At 35.7% G+C, this 25820-nt stretch overlaps 1 protein-coding gene across 4 annotated transcripts in view; it reads right to left on the bottom strand.

Moving 5' to 3' along the window:
• Positions 1-535: 535 nt before the first annotated feature.
• Positions 536-25820, bottom strand: part of LOC138713210 (leukocyte receptor cluster member 8 homolog) — a 46690-nt gene continuing 21405 nt past the window's right edge. For all 4 annotated transcript variants that reach the window (XM_069845113.1, XM_069845114.1, XM_069845111.1 and 1 more), the window contains 6 exons: positions 18561-18704; positions 15921-16209; positions 14244-14378; positions 13068-13266; positions 8704-8911; positions 536-3638 (listed from right to left, as the gene is read on the bottom strand). In XM_069845113.1, the coding sequence (XP_069701214.1) occupies positions 3476-3638; positions 8704-8911; positions 13068-13266; positions 14244-14378; positions 15921-16209; positions 18561-18704 (1138 nt within the window). In that variant the 3' untranslated portion in view covers positions 536-3475. The remainder of the gene's footprint in view (positions 3639-8703; positions 8912-13067; positions 13267-14243; positions 14379-15920; positions 16210-18560; positions 18705-25820) is intronic.

Raw genomic sequence — 25820 nt, 5'->3', positions numbered from 1 at the left:
CGGAATACACTTTGTGTAGCAAATAGAGTAAGTTACTTTGTAAGCGATATATGAAGTGGATATTGATCAGAATGGCTGATTGATTACACATGGCAATACACACATGGTATTTTTTGTGCAATTTGTTCCATTATGCAAATTCATTGTAATATGTGAAATGTGTCTTACTGCCTGTTATATTTTCCGACATTGTGAAATAAATAGTAATAAAAAAATAGGAAAAATTCTGTTAGCATTCTTCAGTGTAATCTTCAGTGAATGTTGCAAAACACTTCTGTTGTTACTCTTGCTATTATTAATTTTTTCATGGCAATTTAATCTGGAAGATCTAAATATTTTCTACAACAGATAGTAAGAGAATGTGAAACTAAAATAAATGTAGGCTAGTCTTGCATTTTTAATATATTTTATTTCTTTTAGATAAGAGGTAACAGCCAACATTACTATATGTTTAACATTTGGAGAGGTTTGCTGTCACTCATTTCCATAATACAAAGTTGGAATTGATAATTTACAAAAAATTGAGAGAATGATATAAAAAATTAACACTATATTTATTATTATACCAGATGTTTGATTTATGTACATAACAAAACCACTAAACATGGTAAAGAGTTCGTTAAAATGAACATACTTTTTCTTCCATGTTATTAATAACACACAAGAAAATAAAGGTTCTCCAGATTTTCCACAAATGTTCATGTTTCTCATACAGTAAGATTTTTCATTAAATCTCTACATTACATGTCCAAGAGAGTTCCTCAGGTACAATGTGCATGTTCTCACACCTATCCTGATGTCACATCCGACTTAGAAAAATATGTTATCCAGTTTTAAAAATGCATGTAATGACATAAGCCCACATACATATATTTACACACGCACACTCACATACCTATATACAGCTTTTTAAAACTGGAATGATCATATTAAGAAAATGTGGTTCATCCACAAATTCACTTCCTGGTATAATACAATGCTTGAACAAAAAAGAGAAGAGGGGAAAAAAATACAGTAACACCGCTGTCTACTACATTACCTTCTGAAATGTAACTCCAATCTTGATCGGGAAGTTCAATTTTTAACGAGACAAAATATTTACTTCTGAAATTACCTATTATGCAATATTCTATGTACATATTAACACACTTTTTTGGAGAGATACCAATCCATTTCACTAGATACATTTTTATAATTTTACAAATATGAATTCAAAGGAAAACATTAGTCTTCTAAACTGAAGATGTAAAGCAAATTAAAACGGCTTGAATGCTGAGAAAAAAAAGTTTTGTAAAAGGAATGTTAAGACCAAAGAAAGGCTCCAAGTAGGAAACTGCAATAGGATACAAGATAAAAAAAACCGTTGGAAACATCTTCATCTTCCTAGCAGGTAGAAGGCTTGCTACCGATTCCTCACACGTATTTGTTGACTAGATGAAAGAAAATTAATGTTCAAACACATTAAACTGAGTAGTATCTTCTTTCTTCTGATCTTCCTCTCCTTCGCAGAATGCAGCACCGATTTTCCACCTCGAAGCCCCTTCATCAATCCTACAGTCGTCTGTGAGCTGCTACAAAATGTTGGGTATTTATATGCTTAAAGAACATGACTAAAAAAACTCCTTACAAAAGGGAGGTCCCAATGTTAATGTGAAATGATGGAAGACAACCTAAGCACCCCTAACGAAACAGATTTCTCACAAAACTCTGCACTGGAAGTCTATTACCTTCTTAGAAAAATGATGAATCTACAAAAATGTTGCTTAGTTCGAAGGAAGGATACAAGTGATGGAAGAATACCCAGCAAGCTGACGTCATATTGCTCAACTCCATAAACATGACGCTTAAACTCCAATTCCTTCCTTCTTCCTGATGATTTATTACTGTAGACGAAATAATGTCGAATTCACACAAGTGATGGCACCTGGAATGCTGAACATGCAACGAACTTGCAAATACATCATTCTCTTCCAATGGTGGTCTTCCTTGTTTTATCATATTGTAAATGCTTGAAACCTATTAAATTTCTTTATGGATTTGAAGGTTTCTTTGTAACATTTGGTTCCATCTGTGGCAAGCTCTCACCTCGATAAATATCCCCTGTCAGAATATTTCAGTTGAATTTTGTAATTTTCAGTGGTGAATTCTGGCTACAGTAGGTCATTAACAGCTAATGCATTCAATTTTAAGCAGAATTTCCAATTTCCTTCTTATTCCTCTCTGATATAATAAACTGTAAATATGTAACTGGAGGTATAAGGTCAAGTTGCAGGAACCTACAGTTGTTATTGTCAAGGTATTCTCAACAAATCTGAATGTAGTCAAGACAGTTTAATCCTGATTGCATCCAAAATTTGTCGAGTTCTCATGGATTTATATACTCACACAGCACACAAATCTTCTGCATTAATCTTGATGTTATAATTGTATGGTCATCTGCATTCACTATTTACAGTTGTGTTTCCAAAACAAATTTCTTCTATACACTTTCATCCAAATGTTGTTCTTCAGTCCTCATAATACTACCTTAACATCTGGATGAAAGCAGAGTGAAAATTTGTAATGAAACTGCAAAGATGTTTTCAGAGAAGTAATTCATACCCAACTTTAAAAATAAATATGTGTGTCTAGAAGTCTATAAAATATTCTCTGTGGGTTTATATCTCCTTTGTCTTCAATGTTTACTCATCTGTGAAGAAAGCAATGGACTCACGGATACTGCAACTCCAAATTGTTGTATTTTTGTATATCATTACTTTCCATTTTATTTCATTCTGCTGCATCTTGCGACATAGTTAAGTACAAAACCTTTGTAATCGGAAAAAAGATGGTTTCTTAAAATACGAGTAACATCCTTATTCTCAATAAACTGTGGAAATAAGTCTTCTTCAATGTATGTATCTCGTGAACATCTTGAGCAATAACATATTCTCTTCATACTGCATACATTCAGAAGCTGAATTTTCTTCATGGAACTGCTACAATATTTTCCCGTACAAAAAGCTGTTGTCTTCTTCAATTCTAACTGGAATGCATACACTTCACTGATTTTATTCTTGTCCACGTGAATTTACTTTAAAACGGTGACGCACTTTAAATATACTGTAGAATTATGAGCAGCAACAACACCACACAACACTGTCCACATATTTAAATAATAACGATAAATAAAGAAAGGTTGTCTTCTGCAATAACTTAAAGCTAGGTTACTAGAAAAAGAACATCGTCGTAGCTCCCAAATGTACGTGTTTTGTACAATATACTTAAATGTCACCAATGATAAAGCATGGCAGTGAAGAATTATTCTTGGTTTCATTATGACTTTGAAGACACAAATAGACCCTTGGGACCTCCCAGCAATTTGCAATACAAACTATAGGTTTAGACCTAGTTTTGAAGACATATCAGCAGCACATATTTCCTTCCCCTGTGACAAATGCACGATCATGAAAGGCTGGTCAAAGTGAACCCTGTTTCACATAGCTCCGAGTGCGGACATACTAGCTTTGCAATCAATCCTGGTCCTCTGGACATCCTCAAATGTGAGACCAAATGGTGTTAGAAATTCTACGCACTTCTCATCCGAATCGAAAGCCAATTCCTGCACCACGAAACTCAGGGGCAAATACGGACGATAGCTGAGATCACAAACACAAGACACACCATATTAGACAATTAAAAAAAATAAAACCTGCTGTGTGATACAGGAGGAAGATCAGTATACTGAAAAGAAAAAAAGGTATTAGCATTTCATTCAATATTATTTACAATAGCATCCTTTACACAAATTTTCTAAGTTATTTAGAGAATAAAAGACAAGTGAAATCAGATCGCCGTAATAAAGAAAAAGAACCTGAAACAAACCAAATGTTATGTAATAAGTGATTATAATCTCATTAATAATAATGCTATTCAAATTTTTATCACTTTCCTCATCTAATTCAAAACACATAAATACGTAACGTTCAAAAGCAGAAAGCCTAAGAATGCTTCCCCATGCTTTGTATGGTTTCAGCATGCGTTGTCATATTGGAATTTTCAGCAAAGGTAAGTTACAATGAAATCTTCAAGAGTGAGTCACAAGAAAATAAAGCTTATTCAGAATCCTGTCAAGAAAGAAAATATTTCGCATGCAAATGTTCAATAACAAAACTGAACATTACTGCGTGTCCTAGCAAATGAGTAAGTTAGCATATTGTTAACACTTCACTTTTATTTCCAGGTATTTCATCGACTGCATATACTATGTGAGAATTTCGTAGTTCCCAATCCTTCCAAGATCCTATAACGGTACATGTAAGTAACCCCAATCTCTTCTTCCATTTTCTTCCTAATTTTCCATCCTCTGTTTAAAATTATCTAAGAAATATTTCCACATACAGTCAACTCTGGATATAATGAACTCGGTTATAGTGAACATTCGGCTATAGTGAACCTAAATTATTGGTCCTGACTCGCATACATTAAAATATACATTAATATTTCTGTTTATAGTGAACCTTGTATCCTGACAAATTCTTATTTTAAGTCAGATCTTCTTGTTTAAAATTGAAAGAATGTGTTGAGAACAACATTCTAAGTTTCTTACTCCTTTAGTCAAAGAACGAAGGTAGGATTAGTGATTCCTTGATAATGAGCTGTACTATAAATCCAGGCAATGCGTTAAGATCTTGCCTCACTCCACCGTCGAAGGGTTGACATTCTGTTCTCAGGCACTGTACTCTACCCTACTGCTATTTCTAATCCTCCACCGTCAGAAGGTTGCCTTTTGTTCTCAGAAACATTTTCATTATGACAAATAGCTTCGAAACTACGGAAAATGAAATTGCCTTCTTTTATTAAAAGGGGACGAACATTATGTCCAGAGCATACATGAAGGTAAGATTTTGATGACTTTCAAACTCCATCAACCCTCTCCCAGTTTCCTTTAAGTGACCCGGGAAATTCCAAGGCTGAGTACGCAGTCACACCATAACAGCATTTGTCATTTCTACCTGATCAATTTGCTTCTAGTGTGCCAACAGTTAATGTACTGAATAAAAATGTCGAAACATAAAGTGTTTTCTTCGGAAGATAAGGCGAATATTATAAGTGACAATGAGCATGGTCTTTTGCAAGCGGACATGGGTCAACAGCATAGTTTAAGGAAATCAACTGTGAGTAACAGTATACAGTATAGAGTGTAATCCATTCCACAAAAACGAAATACTTTTTTCTTGTTCACAATTTTATTCCCTTGTCGTTTAAGGTTAGGGGAGAGACACTTCAGATATAATGAACCTCGAATATAGTGAACGAAATATGCAAATCCGCAGAGGTTCACTATATCTGGAGTTGACTGTACTTCTGTTTACTCTGATCATGTGATCATATACAACCTATAATATGATTTATTGAAAACTCAATCAAATATTTAAATTATTTCACATTATGATTTAACTTCAGGTCTATTCATTGTTCAAATGTGAATAAAACAATCTCGACATAAGCTACAAGTTTGGTTATTTCCATATTGAGTATTTCTTTAATATTTAAAATTTATGGACTTATTAGAACATAAAGTCGTACTTTAAACACACAAATTAAGGCTTCAAAATATAATGAAGAATGGTACGCTGTACCAAATAATGTATGATGCCATGAATTCAGTTACTACAAGCAAATTTTGTTATTCATTTCGAAGTCTTCGAAAGTTGATTTCATAAAATATTCTTAACAAAAAGTCAATTCCTAATAAACTTTATATCACATCATGCCCTGTTACTCATATTTTAAGTTTTACAGCTTACAGATATAAAATTGTACTCCGTTTCTTCCAGTCATTTAATTCTGCATTGTTCTGGAAACATGTGTGATTTCAATTACCAGTAGTGTCATGCAGTAAGTTTACAATAAAACATAGGGAGTAAACTAAACTGTTTTAATGTAAATAGCTGCAATTTCAAAATTCCAGAATCTTCTAATCTCTGTTCTTGTAGTCTAAATGCCCTGAATAATTATTAATACTGTAATTACTTCTGGCAAACTGAGTTATATCATTATGCAGTTCCTGTTTCCTTCAGTTCTGCTTTGTCATTTATGTGTCTGCAGCAAGATAAAGATCTTCTTTAGCTATTCAACTAGAATGGAGTCTCCGGCGATCATCCAACCAGAATGGAGGTATCGTGTGGTTAGCACGATGATCCTCCCAGCCGTTATAGCTGGCTTTCATAACTGGATTTTGTTACTTATCGTAGCTTTCCAAGCGCATCACGATGCTGGGTGGGCACCAGCCCCATATACTGGCCGAAATTTCGTGAGAAAATTTTCCCCCCCATGAGGATTTGAACCAGCGCGCATTCCGTAACATGAGTCCTAGGCAGAATTAATTAGACCATGATGCCATGGTGCAGGATGAAAAAAAAAAAATTAGTGATATAGTGGTGATCACAAAGGGTCAATAATAGAACAATGTAAGATCATGTAACTAAATGGAACAGCAACACGACAAGTCTGAATATATATCCTAATATGTCATAACAAATGTCACAAAATTTCGATCCTTCTGTAATTTATCATTAATTTGTGTATGTGATATTAGTCAGTGTTCTCAAATATACAGGGACATCATTTTATTTTTACTTCAACTTTTATTCTACCTCAGTTTTTGAATGTACTTCACTCCCACCCCTTCTACTAACGAAGTTCCAACTGTCCTCCACACAGAACCAAGGCCGCAGTACTGTGTTAGTGATTATAGTACATTTCAGTAATGTCGTCCGTTTGCCTACGTCGCATCCCGATTTCCCCCACCTGCTTCTGCTCGCTCAATTGTAAAGACTAGTGGCTGGGCTTTCTTAGCTCTTTTCTGAAAACATTAATTTCTGTTAGGAATTAATTGGACGTCTCCGTAATATTATGCAACTGTTTAAAATAACTTAAATAAAACGGCCTCGTTAAGTAATTAACTATCACGTGATTCCCCCCCTTTCTACGATCCTGCGACATAACCACTTGGACAGACAGTAGATAGCATGTCTGAGTAATTTTATCTGTGCGGGTCGGGCAGAAGTGAAGAGTGAATTTACAGTATGTAAGGTACTCTTTTTATAGAGTAGGTACAGAATTATTTCAACATGAGTTACTAACTATGAAGGACGAAACTGGTAATTGGAATTAGATGCAATAATCTATAGTGCGATAATAGGCACAAAAGAACTGAAGCCTGTATCGAAATGAATGGCCACCATTTTCAAAAATGTGTTTAAATATCCATATTATGATTATTTTTCATTTTAACTTCATTCTCTATATCGTACGCTAATGTGCTGTAGAGAGTATAATATACATTGCATAATGAATACGTTCACATGGATAACTCAGTTCGTGAGTAAAAACACTCATTGTTAATACTGTACTATATTTTGATTAAACAAAACCTAATGAAAATTATCACACTCAAAATCGCGATATTTCCTAGTTTACGTAAATGGATGAACTACTTTTCTTCCCTTCTGTACCTAGTAAAGTGATTTGTTTGTATTTTGCACCAGTAGCATCGAACTCCAGTCGTGGAAGGAGGTAGCAAATGGTGTTTCCGGGTCTCAATCATGAATCCAAAGGTATAGTCAGGTTAATATTAAAAATGTTAGTAAAAATAAAATGATGTCCCTGTACATCATGGAGATGCATTTGCCAGTAAAATTTCTATTCAACTCTTCAACCAAAAAATTTCGTACTGTCAGTATTCATATGACAGATGCCTTTGGATAGTTTCGTCATGGTACCATAATTTTAATTTCAATAAATACCGGTACGTGCCTATTTAACAGCAGTGGACAGACAAAAGTGTATAAAATAAAATTTTTCATTACTGAAAACTATGAATACAGCATGGTCGTAGTAAAAAAATATTGGAGAATTACTATAGAGCCAAATAAACTACTATTTACATATTATCTTGTTTGATAAGTGAAAAGCTACGAATGTGACTAGAATTATTTTTTAGACAGCCATTCCTAAAAGTAGATTTTTTTTTAACACTGTGCAATCATGTTAAAAATTTACTATTATACGGTAGCACACAGAAAGTACTTTTAACACTAGTGCGAAAATCATTTTTAATACCGATGATTAACTGTTTGCGCCAATTGTCAGTTGTTTCACACCAGATGTCACACAGCCAGATCTACTTTCAAAAATGACTTTTTGGTTAGGAAATGTACACGAAATAAATAAATTGCTTCAACAAATATTTTATTGGTAATTATATGAAACAATTAAGAATTAAATGTAAAATTACAAAAAATTAGAGAGCACCTGGGTTTGAACCAGGGACCTCTCTCTAGCTGCAGTTGAATGCTCTACCACAGAACTATATTACTGCTTGGTTTTAATGTGATAAAGTTTCATACTATTACAATGAGGGGAAATACAGCCATGGAGAAGTCGGGGAATTGTCGCATGGACCAATGGCAGTCTAAAAAATAGAGTATGACACACATTTTAAAAATTATTTTATTTTGTTCATAGAGTTGCTTCACTTGACCTGTGGCCTCGTTTCGCAAACATCCCTACCCACAAAATAAAATGTCATTTTTAACATTTGTATCATAAATAACTAATTTAAATTAAATAAGAATTAGCAATGGTTTGAATTCATTTATAAGCGTATTCTTAATTTCAACAAGTAATAAAGAAAATAAACATTTTAATAATACATACGATTTAATCATAGATTTAATGGCAGCTTTCCTTTCTCTTTCTGCAAACCAATCAACCAGATATCCTGCCATCCGTGGTGCTTCAGTATAAAGTTTAAACAAGCGATGATAGTTTCCAAGCCACCAAGCAGAACGTACTGCCAATGCATGTGACACACAATCATCAATCTTGTCCTCTGGTGTCAGAGAAGCTAATATTGTGGTTAGGTCTGAAACAGAAATTTCGAAAGAAAGGCTTAAATCAGTGCATGTGTATGTGTTTTCATTCTGTTCATGAAAGTGCTAATTTGTGAACGAATCTAATGCTTTTGGCATACAGGTGCATGTGTATGGTACAAGAGAGAATAGAGGAGAGGAATGCTAACTTCGAAACAAGGACATTATGCATGTATGACTGTACATTATTACTTATTACATTTTGTGCTTCATAACAGCTAATTTAATGGTTCAATTGTACCAATGAAAATCAGAAATTATAGTTCTTCCTTAACACTAAATATGAATAATACTGTCCACACATTTCTATTTACTTACTTAGTGGTGTTTAAGACACCTGGAGGTTCATTGCTGCCCTCACATAAGCCCGCCATTGGTCTCTATCCAGAGCAAGATTAATCCATTCTCTATCATATCCCACCTCCCTCACATCCATTTTAATATTATCTTCCCATCTACGTCTCAGCCTCCCTAAAGGTCTTTTTCCCTCCAGCCTCCCAACTAACACACTATAGGCATTTCTGGATTCCCCCATACGTGCTAGATGCCCTGCTCATTTCAAACGTCTGGATTTAATGTTCCTAATTATGTCAGGCGAAGAATACAATGCGTGCAGTTCTGTGTTGTGTAACTTTCTCCATTCTCCTGTAACTTCATCCCTCTTAGCCCCAAATATTTTCCTAAGAACCTTATTCTCAAAGACCCTTAATCTCTGTTCCTCTCTCAAAGTGAGAGTCCAAGTTTCACAACCATAAAGAACAACCGGTAATATAACTGTTTTATAAATTCTAACTTTCAGATTTTTTGACAGCAGACTGGATGATAAAAGCTTCTCAACCGAATAATAACAGGCATTTCCCATATTTATTCTGTGTTTAATTTCCCCCCAAGTATCATTTATATTTGTTACTGTTGCTCCAGGATATGTTGATGTTGTTTTCTAATGCCAGGCGTTTGACAATAAAGTCATTTGACCTCTTGCATTCCAATATTTTTCAAAGATATTATCATGTCAGCCACTGAAGCACAGATTTTGAGGTGTTCCGAATCCATTTCTTGGTTTGAGTTGCACAATGGGCAGTTAGGAGACTGATATATTCCAATTCTATGCAGGTGTTTGGCCAAACAATCATGGCCTGTTGCCAATCTAAATGCAGCTACAGACGATTTTCGTGGTAAATCGGGAATTAACTGTGGATTATGATGAGGAGAGTTCTATTTTCTCTCTTGAGATTGTGTTATCAAATTTTGTTTGTTGAAGTCTAAGTATGTAGATTTAATAAATCTCTTCACAGAGTAATATGTAGATTTAGTAACAGGTCTGTAAGTAGCAGTGCTGCCCTTCTTTGCTAATGCATCCGCATTCTCGTTTCCCAGGATTCCATAATGGGATGGTATCCATTGGAATACAATTTCAAGGTATTTGAACTTCTCCACCTCTTCAAAAGATTAATTTCCAATTTTTATATTTCCATTTCGTACAATATTCTCGTCACAAGACAGTCGTGCCAGAGAATCAGTCCCATTCCGAGGCTTATTTGAAGGATTACACATTTCTATTTACAGTATGAAAATGTTCAATATCAGGAGAATTTTCTTTTCTACTAGGTATATGCAATTTCAAAGTTACACGGATGCCATAGTCACGGGTTAAAATCACACTTAGGCCATGGTTCTCATTGTGATGTTCTGTACTGAATTTGATTAAGGCCAAAAAAAAAGTGTTTATTACCCATCATGAAGACTCAACAACAGTCCACCTAGTATGTCGAAAAGGACCAAAAATGAGCTAGCAATAAAACTGTGAAGTGAAAACCATCAATATGTATATTTTCTAAGGATCACCTAATTTATGCAACTAAACTATACTTTGTTTATCAAAATTTTGCATCAACTACTCTATTTCCAACTAAAGATTGAAGTAGACGTAAACAAAACTGAAATGTATTACTCCACAATCGCAAGCTAGCTACCAAAGCAGCCACCAGGGTGCATTATTTTCAGCAAGTGAGCACGCAGGGCAGCCACTGGCTGATATATTGCAGACATTTCAACACATTCATTGAACTAACCCGTAAAATGCTCACAGAGGGTTAATATTTATTATTTCTGTACTGGGAATAGTGGATTTTCATTTTCTATAGATTCGTGATTAAATGTTATTCTTTGAAGAGTGGAGAATTTCTTTAATTCTACAGAAATTTATTTGAGGTTGACAACACTGAATCTTGCACTGTGTTATACCAGCTGTGCTGATGTGCTCTGTGAAGCTGCAAGTCACCTTGGGAGGGATTTAATGCCTATTACGCATGCGCGTTGCCATAATACACATTACAATGATTTAACACGCAATGTCTGAAACTACTAATATAAACATGTTGTTTAAATCGTAAGAAAGTGTTCTTATAAGCATGTTTAATTCACTTGTATTCCATGTATATTATACATTTTATTATTTTAGAAGGAACTATTTTAATATGAGGAAGAAGATGACAAGCATGAGTTTGGAGGCGTTGTGCGTCCAATAGCCAATCAGGAACCATTATCCCACGTGCATTTATTTACATTTACTTCAATCTTTAGCTGGAAAGAGAGTAGGACATTGAAGGGAGAAGAATGGAAAGTAAACTTTTTAACCTGATGGAATATAATACTTTACTCAGGTATACAGGGTGTCTCAGGGGAATGTAAAATATTTTAAGATAATGTAGTTTGGGTTAACCACATCGATTTAACCTGGTGTACCTATGTCTGAAGTCTAATGGTTGGGGAGATATACTGGAATGTCTTGCAGTTCCGTGTACTATATTTGACGTGTTATGAAGTCTAATGGTTGGGGAGAAATACTGGAACATCTTGCAGCTCCGTGTACTATATTTGACACGTTACACCAGATCTTTTGCACATGGCAGCACTGAGCACTGCAACACCACAACTGAATACACGTTCAACTGAAATTTAATTCGTGTATTTGCATAGTGAATATGCAGACATACTTTTTTCTTTATGGATTTTGACAGCAATGCATTGGCTGCTGTTGATGAAAGAGTTCCATCTATCTGTTGTTTTCCAGTGTTTACCAGATGTTATCTGAAACTGGGGCAAGCTACCAAGTGTTTCATTGATGTCAGAAAGAGAACCGGTATCTGATGTAAGTATTTTACATTCCCCCTGAGACACTTTGTATATGAATTCCATATTAAAAAAGCATCTGAATTTCGATACAAAACAAGTATTGTATGCTAGCTCAAAGAAATACTGAAGAAGGAATGCAAACTGAGATATTTACAGCCTGACAAGAGATGTAGGTACTACGTACTAATACCACAGTCTAGTGTATGCAGTCACGCAGCTCAATACGTAGGGAATATGTATCCATAGATAGTTGCTAACCACTAGGATCGCTAATATCGCCTCATCACAGACAATGCGAAAGAGTACCGGCACAGTCTATTGTTCCTAGTACCCTCAACAACTCAAGCTTCGTGACTGTATATACTAGACTGTGCTAATACCTCTAAAAATTTTTTTTCTATACTAAATGCATGTACAGTGTATGTACACAATTAGAATTTTGGTACCTTACAATACACAAGCAAGTTCTGAGTCAAGATATAAAGTTATCGTAACAATCACTACGATTTTTCTGCAAAAATCCTCAGTTACTGCTGCTGATATTTCTGACTGACATTCTACACTCTATACCAGATGTCTTTGAAGCAGACCATAACAAGAGTCTCGATGCATCTCGTGTTATCGGTGCGCTCCCATTGGTTCGTGAGTCATTACTTAGCTGAGAGCGTTGTAGACACTAGTGCGTGCATATCCTGGTTACGAGACAGTATTCAGAGATGCGTCCACTACTACAGTTCTATTGTGTCTAGAATCTGTGCGGTGTATGAGCAGGCGATAGCAGTACAACTAGTGACTGATGCAAGAAGGTATGTTCAAAGACACATTACTTTAATTTTCACTTCTCGTTATATGAACGTAGTTGGTCACTTAATTCATACACAGACATTTAATATCGTGTGAACCCCACTCTCTTGCATTTCATTTCGTTATTTATATCTGCTCCAAATACATCTGGTGTAGAGTGTAGTGTTAATGAAAAGTATTGCATGTTTTAATCAATTTGTTCTTTCTTACCAAGTGTGTTTTTGGTGAAAATGTAGTACAGGATACGATAAGCTGTGAATTCCAGTCTGTTTTCACCACCTATTTCAGAATACAACATCTTAAGTTGTGTCTGACATTGATTGAATTCCTCATGGTCTCCCTTTTCCAAAGCAATCCTTGCGTGTGTTTCGTACACTTCCACAGTAAATTCATCACGAATACCTTGTACCTGTAAAAGAGCACATGCATTTCTAATATTTAAAAATAAAATTCAACAAAATTAAATTGTAACTAGGTACTATTAAATTGGCTAGATCATGTAAGAAGAATGGAAAATTCAAGAATCCCAAAAATTAGGATTTTTATTTTTTATTTTAGTAGGTTATTTTATGATGCTTTATCAACATCTTAGGTTATTTAGCATCTGAATGAGATGGTGATAATGCCGGTAAAATGAATTTGAGGTCCAACACCGAAAGTTACCCAGCATTTGCTCATACTGGGTTGAGGGAAAACCCCGGAAACAACCTCAACCAGGTAACTTGCCCCAACCGGGAATCGAACTCGGTCCACCTGGCTTCACGGCTCAAAAATTATGATGCAGTATAAACCTAGAGGACATCGTCGACCAGAAAGACCTTTTAGAAGACTGCTAGATGGGACCGAAACAGGTCTACAGAGGCCTAATTCGTGTAGGATGATGATGATGATGATGATGATGATGATGATGATGATGATGATACTATTAGAGGTGCGCAGTAGCATCGTGTTTAAGGCATAACGCTACAAAGCTGGAAGATTGTGGGTTCGATTCCTGATGGGGTCATAGATTTTTCCATAGATCTAATCCTTCCAGCTGCACTATGGCCCTGGGGTCTACTCAGCCTCTAACAGAAATGAGTACTAGGGGCATTTCCTTGGGGGTAAAGGCGACAGGCACCTAAGATTGACACCCCTACTGCCATTAACTTGCCAACAGTTCGTAAAGGTGGGAGCCTTAACCTCTCACCCTACCCTCTGGACCGTCCTGGCCTGTCATGGGGTTGCTTTTATCTTTACCTTTTACTATGCATTACATACCATGCAAAAATATACAGTATACAAGAGCCACAAACATTTCCTCTTATTTGGATGTGTCCTTTGTAACAACTAAACTGTAATTCTACCTTCCTTTACATTGCTTGCCGTCATACAATTAATACTTACAGTTAAATCTTGTCTAATGGACTTCATCTGATCACAAGCATAGCGATAATCTTGAGTTTCCACCCAACGCTCTTTTACTTTTTTAATGGAATTCTTTAAAATTTCTACTGGACGAACTGCTGTTGCATCAGGAGCCTGAAAAACATAAAAATATGTTATAAATTCATATAAGCACAATACATTTATCGGTATTATGAAATACAATTCAGCAAAATTGATCTCTATTAGAATCAAATTTGATATGATATGATATATTTATTCATCTATCATATATCTGTAAGACAGGCCTGTTACAATTCTATATTACCCCAGATCTGCCTTTCTTTACAATTTTAATCACCTATGCCAAATCTCACAACTAAAAACAATAAAAAAAAAATAAAATAAAAAAAAATATACACCTTACAAGATCAATTTAATACACCATTACTTTTAACTTTCTCTTCCCATTTCATCTTCACTATCATTAAAAATTTGCCCAATTTATTTAACTCTCCTATATCAGTTATATTACATATTTTCTTATATGCTACATATCTATTCATATTCAGAAATTTATTACTTATCCACTTTTTCCTTGTATTGTCTGTTTCTTGACATTCTAATAATATATGGAACGCGTCTTCTCCCATGCCGCAAAGGGGGCAGATATCCTTCTCTATGGTACCCCTTCTGTTTTTCAATTTCAATATTCCTAGTCTCCACCACGCTAAGCCCATCCTCACTTTCCTGTTATTTATTCTGACATATTCTTCTTGTTCCCATGACGTTTTAAAGTCCTTATAGTTACTTAATGTTCTTACTTCGTTGAGATTTTGATATAATTCCTGTCTTGTAGTTTCATTACACTGATTTTACAAATTACATTTAAATTCATTACTCCAATTTCCTCCCATAACCATCTTAGACCTAATCTATTCACCTTGTTCTTTAAATCTTCTAGCCAATTGGATTTCAAATTCGTGTCCCAAAGAAACTGCAAACACTTCTTTTCAATGGCACTATCCTCCTTCTCCAAAATATGACCTAAGAATTTTATTTTCCTTACTAGTATTGTTCCCATAATACTATCTACCCCCATTTCGAATCTAGCAGCTAGGTTAGAGGCGTTCCACGGGATTCCTAGAAATTTCTTATAAAATTTAGATCTAATTCTATCAATAAGCTGGCTAGATAAATCATTACTCCAAATTCCTATATTATACAATATTTTCGATTCTACCATAGCTCTATAAATATTAAACAGGTTTTTTTTTTATCTCTATAGAATCAAATTTATAATTGAGGGGCGTTTTCACAAAACTCGTTATCTACAAAATCTTCTTTTTTTCAAGACAACTCTTTTCTAAAATACACAACTGTAGATACCTAGTTTTGAAAAATCTCTTTTATTTCAAGATCAATTTACTGATATACTTACCAACTTTAGCTTAATTCTGATAGCACCATTGGATTCTCCTGACCCAAAAACATAAGGATATGCTAAAACCTCGAAATAAAAAAAAAATGTAGATAACGAGTTTTGTGAAAATGCCCCTCAATTATATCCTGATGTACCTTTAACAAATTTCACTCTCGTCCTTTAATTTAAAATCAATTACTTCACCACTTACATTATATTTCAATACGAAATTACCAATTATCAGTAAATTATTGCATATTTTCATGGAAACTTACAGATGTTAATCGAAGATACGGTTTTTCAATATCTTGACATGTTCCAACTATATGAAATTCTGACCAATCAATATCTCCATTCAAATCCTCATGGACACTCATATTGTTGATTGTAGTAATCAAACTTAATGGTTTCTTGCGCCGCTGTGGTGTAATTGGTGAATTTGTCGCACTGCTTGCACTACTTTTTAAACTACAACTGAATCTTGCTGCTCGTTGCTGGAGTCGTTCCGAATTGCCAAGCTCATCACTGTTTAGTCCAAATTCGGAATAAAAATGAGATTTTGCCCTGTAAGCAAGAAATTGCCATATACCATCAATTTCTCTATAACAATTACATCTATTTATTAACTACCTAACACTGTGAATTTGTCATGCCAATGTATTTACAACAAAATAATATTCAGAGTCTGCAGATTTTTAGCTAAAATCCAACACTTCGTACTGTAGCAGACTAATGCAACTAAGGTCCAGTCTGTTACAGTTCCATTAAGTTCGTGTCCAGTGACACATCACCTTAATTAAAAATTTGTACTAGACTTTTGCTGTTATTCATTTTTTCATTCTGCTATGTTGTACTTGATTTTGCTTGCAATTTTTTATTATTTTTTAAGTAAATGTAATTTCTAAGTTTTGTAAAATTACTTCGAATGAATGACGAAATCTTTGATGGTTTGTTTTAAATATAAAATTATGTAGTATCGTTTCTCTAAAATTTGTTCCATATACATTCCTACACAAGTATGCACAAGAAAATAATTTTCTTATATATACATGGCATATAATTCAGTTAAGAGAGAAGTTTTGTATGATATTCTTATTAAATTTGGTATTTCCAAGAAACTAGTTTGATTGATTAAAATGTGTCTCAGTGAAATGTACAGCAGAGTCCGTATAGGTCAGTTTCTGTCGGATGCTTTTCCAATTCACTGTGGGCTATACACTATCACCTTTACTTTTAACTTTAGTCTAGAGTATGTCATTAGGAAAATCCAGGATAACAGAGAGGGTTTGGAACTGAATTGTTTACATCAGTTGCTTATCTATGCGGATGACGTGAATACATTAGGAGAAAATCCATAAACTATTAGGGAAAACATGGCAATTTTATTTGAAGCAAGTAAACAGATAGGTGTGGAAGTAAATCCCGAAAAGACGATGTATATGATTATGTCTTGTGACCATAATATTGTACGAAATGGAATATAAAAATGGGAAATTTAACCTTTGAAGAGGTGGAAAAATTCAAATATCTTAAAGCAACAGTAACAAATATAAATGACACTCGGGAGGAAATTAAACCCAGAATAAATATAGGAAATACCTGTTCAGGATAACAGGCAGGGTTTGGAATTGAACGGGTTACATCAGCTTCTTGTCTATGCGGATGACGTGAATATGTTAGGAGAAAATACACAAACGATTAGGGAAAACACGGAAATTTTACTTGAAGCAAGTAAAGCGGTCGGTTTGGAAGTAAATCCCGAAAAGACATGTCTCGTGAGCAGAAAATTGTACGAAATGGAAATATAAAAATTGGAGATTTATCCTTCGAAGAGCTGGAAAAATTCAAATATCTTGGAGCAACAGTAACAAATATAAATGACACTCGGGAGGAAATTAAACGCAGAATAAATATGGGAAATGCGTGTTATTATTCGGTTGAGAAGCTCTCATCATCCAGTCTGCTGTCCAAAAATCTGAAAAATATATAAAACAGTTATATTACCGGTTCTTCTATATGGTTGTGAAACTTGGACTGTCACTCTTGAGAGAGGAACATAGGTTAAGGGTGTTTGAGAATAAGGTGCTTAGGAAAATATTTGGGGCTAAGCGGGATGAAGTTACAGGAGAATGGAGAAAGTTACACAACACAGAACTGCACGCATTGTATTCTTCAACTGACATAATTAGGAACTTAAAATCCAGACATTTGAGATGGGCAGGGCATGTAGCACGTATGGGCGAATCCAGAAATGCATATAGAGTGTTAGTTGGGAGACCGGAGGGAAAAAGACCTTTAGGGAGGCCGAGACATAGATGAAGGATAATATTAAAATGGATTTGAGGGAGGTGGGGTATGATTATAGAGACTGGATTAATCTTACACAGGATAGGGACCGCTGGCAGGCTTGTGTGAGGGCGGCAATGAACCTTCGGGTTCCTTAAAAGCCATTTGTAAGTAAGTAAGTAATACCTGTTATTATTCGGTTGAGAAGCTTTTGCCATCCAGTCTGCTGTCAAAAAAGTTAAGTAAGAATTTATAAAACAGTTATATTAGCGGTTGTTCTGTATGGCTGTGAAACTTGGACTCTCTCACTTTGAGAGAGAAAGAGAGCTTAGAGGGATGAAGTTACAGGAGAATGGAGAAAGTTACACAACTCAGAACTGCACGCATTGTATTCTTCATCTGACATAATTAGAAACATTAAATCCAGATGTTTGAGATGGGCAGGGCACATATGGGCGAATCCAGAACTGCATATACAGTAGTGTGTTAGTTGGCAGGCCGAAGGGAAAAAGACCTTTTGGGGAGGCCGAGACATAGGTGGGAGGATAATATTAAAATGGATTTGAGGGAGGTGTAATGTATGACTAATGCTCCAAACGTCACTTGTAATATACACATGAACAACTTACCCTTTATTATTTTGTCTACCTTTCCCCTTGTTTTTGTTTCCATTCCGTCCCTTCAAGGAAAGTCTATCAGCAACTCGACCACCTCCTCGATTCTTTGTCACCCTGAGTGGCTTGAAATTTTCGTCACTGCTTGATGAGCTTTCACTAAACAAAATTTGAAACAATTATTAATACAAAACACTATTAAATTGAAAATTAGCTGCCATTAAAGTGCTTTCATATAATTAATGTCAACTATCTTTTATAGAAAATTTCCGTTATGCTGCATGAATATGATAAAAACAGATTACTGCGAGATTAATACATCACAGTTAAAAAGATTCACTTGGATCTATTGCATTTTTAGATTTTTCTTAAATTCAGGTTAGTATCTTCTTACTTTAAAACTTTTTTCTTCATACCAAAATGTTTTGTATATATCCTTTTGTCCAAGTAGGGAAAGTTTTTGTAATGTTTAATCGAAGATGCAAAAGATTTTTTTTTCTGTGTTATAAAATAACGTTTGTAGTGAAATATGTGAATATGTTTCAATAATCTATGCACTGTTACAGCAATTTGAAAATTCAAAATATAAATTACCACATTTTGGTTAGATGAACTTCAAAGCCAAAAGTGTTCTATAAAAGCCAACATACTTAAATTTAAAATGAACACAACAGAACCTCGATTATCTGTCCCTCGATTAACAGGTCTGCATACTTTTTATTAAATTGGTTATGTAACAAAGCTATATCAAGTACTACGCTATTTGCCATCAATTAATTTGGTGATAGGAAGATGGTATTTGGAGAGATGCAATTAGCCTTGACATTACCTGACATTTGTCTTATGGTTGAGAGAAACCTCGGAAAATACAAACCAGATATTCAGCCAACCAGTATCCGAACCCATGCCTAAGTGCAGCAGGCAAACATCCATAGCACTTAAACTATGTCTGTGGTTATGCATGACCAAAAGACGAGCGCAATTTTTTAAGTAGTGTACAGTTATAACTGGAAGGTTCAGAGTTCGATTCTGTGTGGCGATGGGATTTTCTCATGACCAAACTTCCATAACGACCCCGAGGTCCACTCAGCCTCCTACCAAATTGAGTACTGGATCTTTCTGGGGGTAAAAAAAAAAGGTTGGAGCATGGTGCAGATCACACCATCTCATTCTAATGCCGAGGCCAAAGAAAGTGTGGAGCGTGCCCCTATGGCATGTATGGGAACACCTTTTCCTTTACTTTTAGAGTAATAACTTAGATCACTCTTTTCTACTTCCTGAATCATGACTATCACAATTGCGTAACTTCGCCAGATGCGTATATTTAGCTTAGTTTTTCTGTCAAGGTTAGATAAACACTTTCAAACCCTCTGAATTATATAAATTTCATTTCCCACCCACCTTGCTCGAATGTTTCTTGGTAATTAGTAATCTGAGAATGAAGATAAAAATGAAGATCATGTTGTAGGGAATTATCCTGTGCCTTGATGTTGAGGCACCTAGGACTCACTTTACAGAATGCATGTTGCTTCGAGTTCTCATGGGGAAGAAATTTTCTTATAAATTTCGGCCAGCATATGGGACAGATACCCACTCAGCATTGTGATGACTACAACAGGTAGCGAAATCCGGTTACAAAATTCGGCTATAAAAACTTCGTCCACTAGCCTTTCTGCCTTACACCAAGGCAACCCAGATTCAATCCCAGTCTGGGTCACGAAGGAATTTGTGGACAAGGTGGGCACGATGAGATCTTCTCAGGGTTCTTCCATTTCCCCTCACCAATATCATCATTATTCCACCAATACTACATGATCACCCTCAGTGTGTGACGTTCCAAGCCAGAACAAATAAAAATGGTTAAAAGTTATACACATTTGTCTTAAAAAAAAAACTATAAAATAAAATAAGCTATAATGGCTGGGAGGATCATCGTGCTAACCACATGATACTCCATTTTTGTTGGATGATCGTTCACTTCTTCTGAGGCATGTGGGCATGAGGCCAGCAGCCGGTTAATTGGTCTTGGCCTTTCATGGGCTGTCATGTCACAGATTATTATTGCTATTTTCTTCCTCACTAATATCATCATTATTCCACCACTACTACATGATCACCCTCAGTGTGTGATGTTCCAAGCCAGAACAAATAAAAATGGTTAAAAGTTATACACATTTGTCTTAAAAAAAACTATAAAATAAAATAAGCTATAATGGCTGGGAGGATCATCATGCTAACCACATGATACTCCATTTTTGTTGGATGATCGTTCACTTCTTCTGAGGCATGTGGGCATGAAGTCAGCAGCCGGTTAATTGGTCTTGGCCTTTCATGGGCTGTCATGTCACAGATTATTATTGCTATTTTCTTCTTCAGCCCTTCAAATGTTACGCCCTTTGGCCTGTTACAATCTCTCGGTTGAATTTTCAACCCAAAGTTTCACTGCAGAAGCAGGACATGATTTAGCAGCTCCTCCCGTGTCTCTATGGCTCTCCATCCAGTGATAATCAGAACATGAACTGACAATCACCATGTCTGACCTACTTTCAAGCACAGGAAACAGAGACGACATTGCCACTACTTCCCTTTCTTCTCGTGGAAATGGTGTATATTACATACCCTTATCATAAATCTCTGACAAAGTCTTTAATCAAATATATTTTCAGTCAGTTAATTTGATGCTTTATGAATACTAGGTTATTTATTAGCATCAATGTAATTGGTGATAGTGAGATGAGGCAGAGAAATCGCCATGTGATTGCCTGACATTCGCCTTACAGTTGCAGGAAATCTCGGGGGGGGGGGGGGGGACGACTCCAATCAGGTAATCAACCCAATTGGTTATTGAACCTATGCACGAATGCAGTCCTGGAGTAGCAGGCAAATTTGCTACTACCTGGGCTACGCTGGTGGCTTTTTAATCAAATATCAGCACAGGTTTAAAATGTATTTTAATGTTTTTATTATACAGATTATTTACAAAGACTCTGAACATTAGAGTCTGTGTGATGTATCTTGTCTCACTGTGAAAAGAGAGAGAAAGGAAATATGTCTTACTTCGTCTGTATTGTTATGGCGATGGGGGAATGGAGCGATACTGTCCATCCATCCAGTGGCGGAAGGGACCAGTTGATACATTCTGTAGCGCAAAATAAAATTACAAAATATCTCTCTTTGTACTGTGTAGTTCCGTCACTGAGCTTGTCTTTCAAGAAATTGAGTTCCGGCAGCCTGTACAATAACAAGGTTTTGAAAGAAATACTGAAAATTTACAACCCTCCTATAATCTCCACCCTCATTTGAAGGGACTTGGTTTTATTGCTACTGAGACAAGATAAACCTTACCAGGTATAAGCACCAACTATTTTTTTTAAATGGCCACTTCTGGATTTCACACAATCCTTAAGTCTCTGTGGCTAAACAACAACTGCAATATGCAGTCCCTATTGGAAAATACATCACTGCCTTTAACAGGGGTATTTTACGCTGTCTAAATTGAGGTACATTTTCTTGCAGACAGTGATGTCCTTACTCTTATAGTCTAATGTTGTGTTTTCAAACTCTTTAGCCACACAAGCCCAATAAAAAAACTTATTAACAATAATAAGAGTGACAGATTCAAACTGTTTAGCTGCTTTGATAACGTGTTTGAATTGACATGTTTGTACACGGTGTGCAAGTTTCAACTTGCCACGTGCATCATGCCCACACAAGTCTTGACATTTTCAAAGATGTGCTTGTATAAAATAGACGGAATGGCATACAAAGTATAATTTTCGAGATTGCCGTTCGTGCTTTCATTAAATCTTTCAGAAGTGTCATTTCAGAGCTAATTCAGATGTTGGCTTTTAGTATGCACTCAGTAACAAGTCGTGAAATATTTTTTCCGACTGGCAATGCAATATGCATAATCATTTTTTATTTCTTTTGTACACGTAAAGTTACTGCCTTGTTATGGCACCATGACCCTCCTGGTGATCATGAGCGCCAGTCTGAGAAATGTTGATCTAATAGTTTGGGGTCAAGGCTGTTAAAAGGCCAATAAGCTGTAGAAACGAAGTCTAGTAGAAATACTGAAATCAGAAGTAAACACTGAAATAATTGTCTTTAGAGACAATTAATATTAGGTACCCTCCACAAAACTGGCTTCATTTATACACCGACGGATCCTTGATCTCCAGAGAACAAGGTGCCGGTGCAGGTGTTACGTGCTGTCTCTTCTCACTTTATAGATCTCTTGGATATGAAACAACAAGTTTTGATGGTGAAATCATTGCAATAAGTGAATGTCTCAGGAATCTTCTATGCCACATCAATAAATTTAGGAATGCAGTTATATTGTCAGACTCCAAAGCAGCTATTCTATCAATAGCCTCTAAACACACACCTTCATCTCAAACAGCAGAAATAACTAAAATGCTCTCTCAATTAATATCACTCAATAAAAGAATTGTATTCCAATGGATACCATCCCATTGTGGAATCCTGGGAAACGAGAATGCGGATGCTTTAGCAAAGAAGGGCAGCACTGCTATTTACAGACCTGTTACTAAATCTACATATTACTCTGTGAAGAGATTTATTGAATCTACATACTTAGACTTCAACAAACAAAATTTGATAACTCAATCCCAAGGGAAAAAATGGAACTCTCTGCATCAAAATCCACAGTTAATTCCCGATTTACCACGAAAATCGTCTGTAGCTGCATTTAGATTGGCAACAGGCCAAACACCTGCATAGAATTGGAATAAATCAGTCCCCTAACTGCCCATTGTGCAACTCAAACCAAGAAATGGATTCGGAACACCTCAAAATCTGTGCTTCAGTGGCTGGTCATGATAATATCTTTGTAAAATATTGGAATGCAAGAGGTCAAATGACTTTATTGTCAAATGCCTGGCATTAGAAAACAACAACATATTTCTCTGAAACCACCCCCAGGTTGACTTATGGGCTGGTGTCAAATCCTGCTGGAAGCTCCAATACAGACTACTGAACAAAGTGTGCTCAAATGTTTTACAACTGGCTCTAAAGTGTGTTGTTGTCTAATGGTGGACGATTGACAAAGCCGTTAGTCCTCTCGCACTCCAATATTTTTCATAGATATTTTCAAGATGAACTATAGAAGTACAGATTTTAAGATGATCTAAATCCATTTCTTCTTGTAAGTCACATATCGGACAATTTGGAGAATGATATATTCCAATTCTGTGCAAATACTTGGTCAGATAAATCTGAATGCTGCTACAGAAGATTTCCGTGGTAAATCGGGAATCACATGTGGATTTTGATATAATATGTTCCATTTCTTTCCTTACAATTTCAATATCAAATTTTGATTATTAATCTCTTTGTATATTAATTTAATAAGTCGTTTTACAAAATGAAATGCATATTTATCAACAAGTCTGTAAATGACTTCTTACCTTCTTATACTGACTCTAATACGGTGTCCTGGTAGATGCTGGCAGTGGTTTTCATCTCTTCAATCACAGAATGATGCTCAGTGGTAGTGTCATATACAATTTCCCTTCAAACTATGACTGGGGCATGGTGATGACTACTGAGAATCCTCGAAGCTTCCAAATAAACTTCTTGTGAGCTTCAGACAAACTCTGTCATTTTGATGCTTGAACTGTGAAAATCTTTTCATCACTGAAAAGAAAACTAGGACTGTGGATATTGTTGTTTACTCAACTGTCCAAAGACAGGTCTAAACCTCTCAAGTGATAACAGCATGGCAGCACTTATGAGGCAACTAGGCCAGGAAATAATGTGATAGGGTGGCCAGTTCCTTTCCCTCTTCATTGCATACATCATCGATTAACTACATGTTCCACTAATCAGACTTCACATGTATACAAACAATTGTTCTTCCTCTGACACATATAATTAAGCGAGATGTATTCCCTGATAATAGATGTATATATTATTTTGCTGCAATAGCATGTACTGTAAAATGCTAAAGAAGACATACTGATTCGAGTTCCTTCTGTTGCTTCAGCTGCGAAGTCAGAAGTGACCTGTATTTTGCTGGTAAGCTCTCACTCCGAGATCACTTCTTAGAACTCGGGAATTGACATTTTTTATAACTTCAACCTCACAAACCATCAAATACTGCTTCCTATAGTCGCGACGCTGTTATTCCCGGCGTGACTCCTCCTCTTTGCTTACGTCTCAGGAAGTGAAGGCTCTATAAAGCCTAGGTAGGTAGTATCGTTCGCCATTTTTGTTCTTTCGTTGCTGAGTTACCATACGAGGAATCTATTTGCCACACCATTAAACATTATCATGTCGTAGCTCCTATGATAATAAATCAAACGCACTGTAATTCAGCAAATAATTGAGCGGCAAATAACGTCTTCGTGTGCTTTCTGTGAATGCCAATGAAAGAGCCAAAATGGCGGGAGATTATATTAAGTATTTATCGAGCCTTAAGAAATGAATATCGTCTTCATAAGCGAATCACAAGACGCACACGTTTAAATGTAGCCAACCTGCAACGCGATTGGCTGCCGGAAATTAGAGCGACAGGACTATAACAGGATTTCACTGCTACTAACTGCCATTACTTCAACTACCATTCTTGCCTTCACTGATGCATCAAAATGGACCCAGTCTCAATGAACCTCTTGATGGACCAATATATATCCTGCTAACTTCCTCCACTACCGCTGCCACCACCGCCAATACCAGCACAATCACCACTATCACCACCAACTTCCATTCAAGTATAAAACCAAAGGATCTCTACCCATATGGACGGAAATGAAAAGTGGCTTCTGGTATTTTATGTGGATCCATATGTTGTACAAGATTTTCCTACTGCAGCTGACAATTTATTCATAAAATTTGTTCCTATGGTAGATGGTTGAGATCTCATTATAGCTTTGCAGTCTAATAAGAGTTTGACAGTGTTCTTGAGCTCTTGTTGATTAAACTGATAATCAGTTGTAACTGAAGTTTCTGCATGACATCTTAATTTCTTTTATATATATAACTGGCATTGATCTTACAAATTTAATTTAGTTTGCTGTAATTCAATTTATATCTTTATTTCTCATTGTCCATGCCTCACTTCTGTAACATAGTACAAGTCTTGCTAATGTTTTATATAATCTTATTCTTGTGTGTTGTATCAGGAAGGTTTCAATATTATGTTAATTATTCCCATTGTTTTACTGTATTTATATAGAAATATCTATTCATCAAAAGTGATAAATTGATAATTAGTATCTGAGACATGTAAAATAATTTACTCTTTTAATGAAG

This window comes from Periplaneta americana, chromosome 14 (assembly GCF_040183065.1).
Source record: "Periplaneta americana isolate PAMFEO1 chromosome 14, P.americana_PAMFEO1_priV1, whole genome shotgun sequence".
In the NCBI taxonomy this organism is placed as follows: Eukaryota; Metazoa; Arthropoda; class Insecta; order Blattodea; family Blattidae; genus Periplaneta; species Periplaneta americana.
The sequence above is the reverse complement of the archived record's forward strand: the minus strand, read 5'-3'. Positions and strand labels throughout refer to the sequence as shown.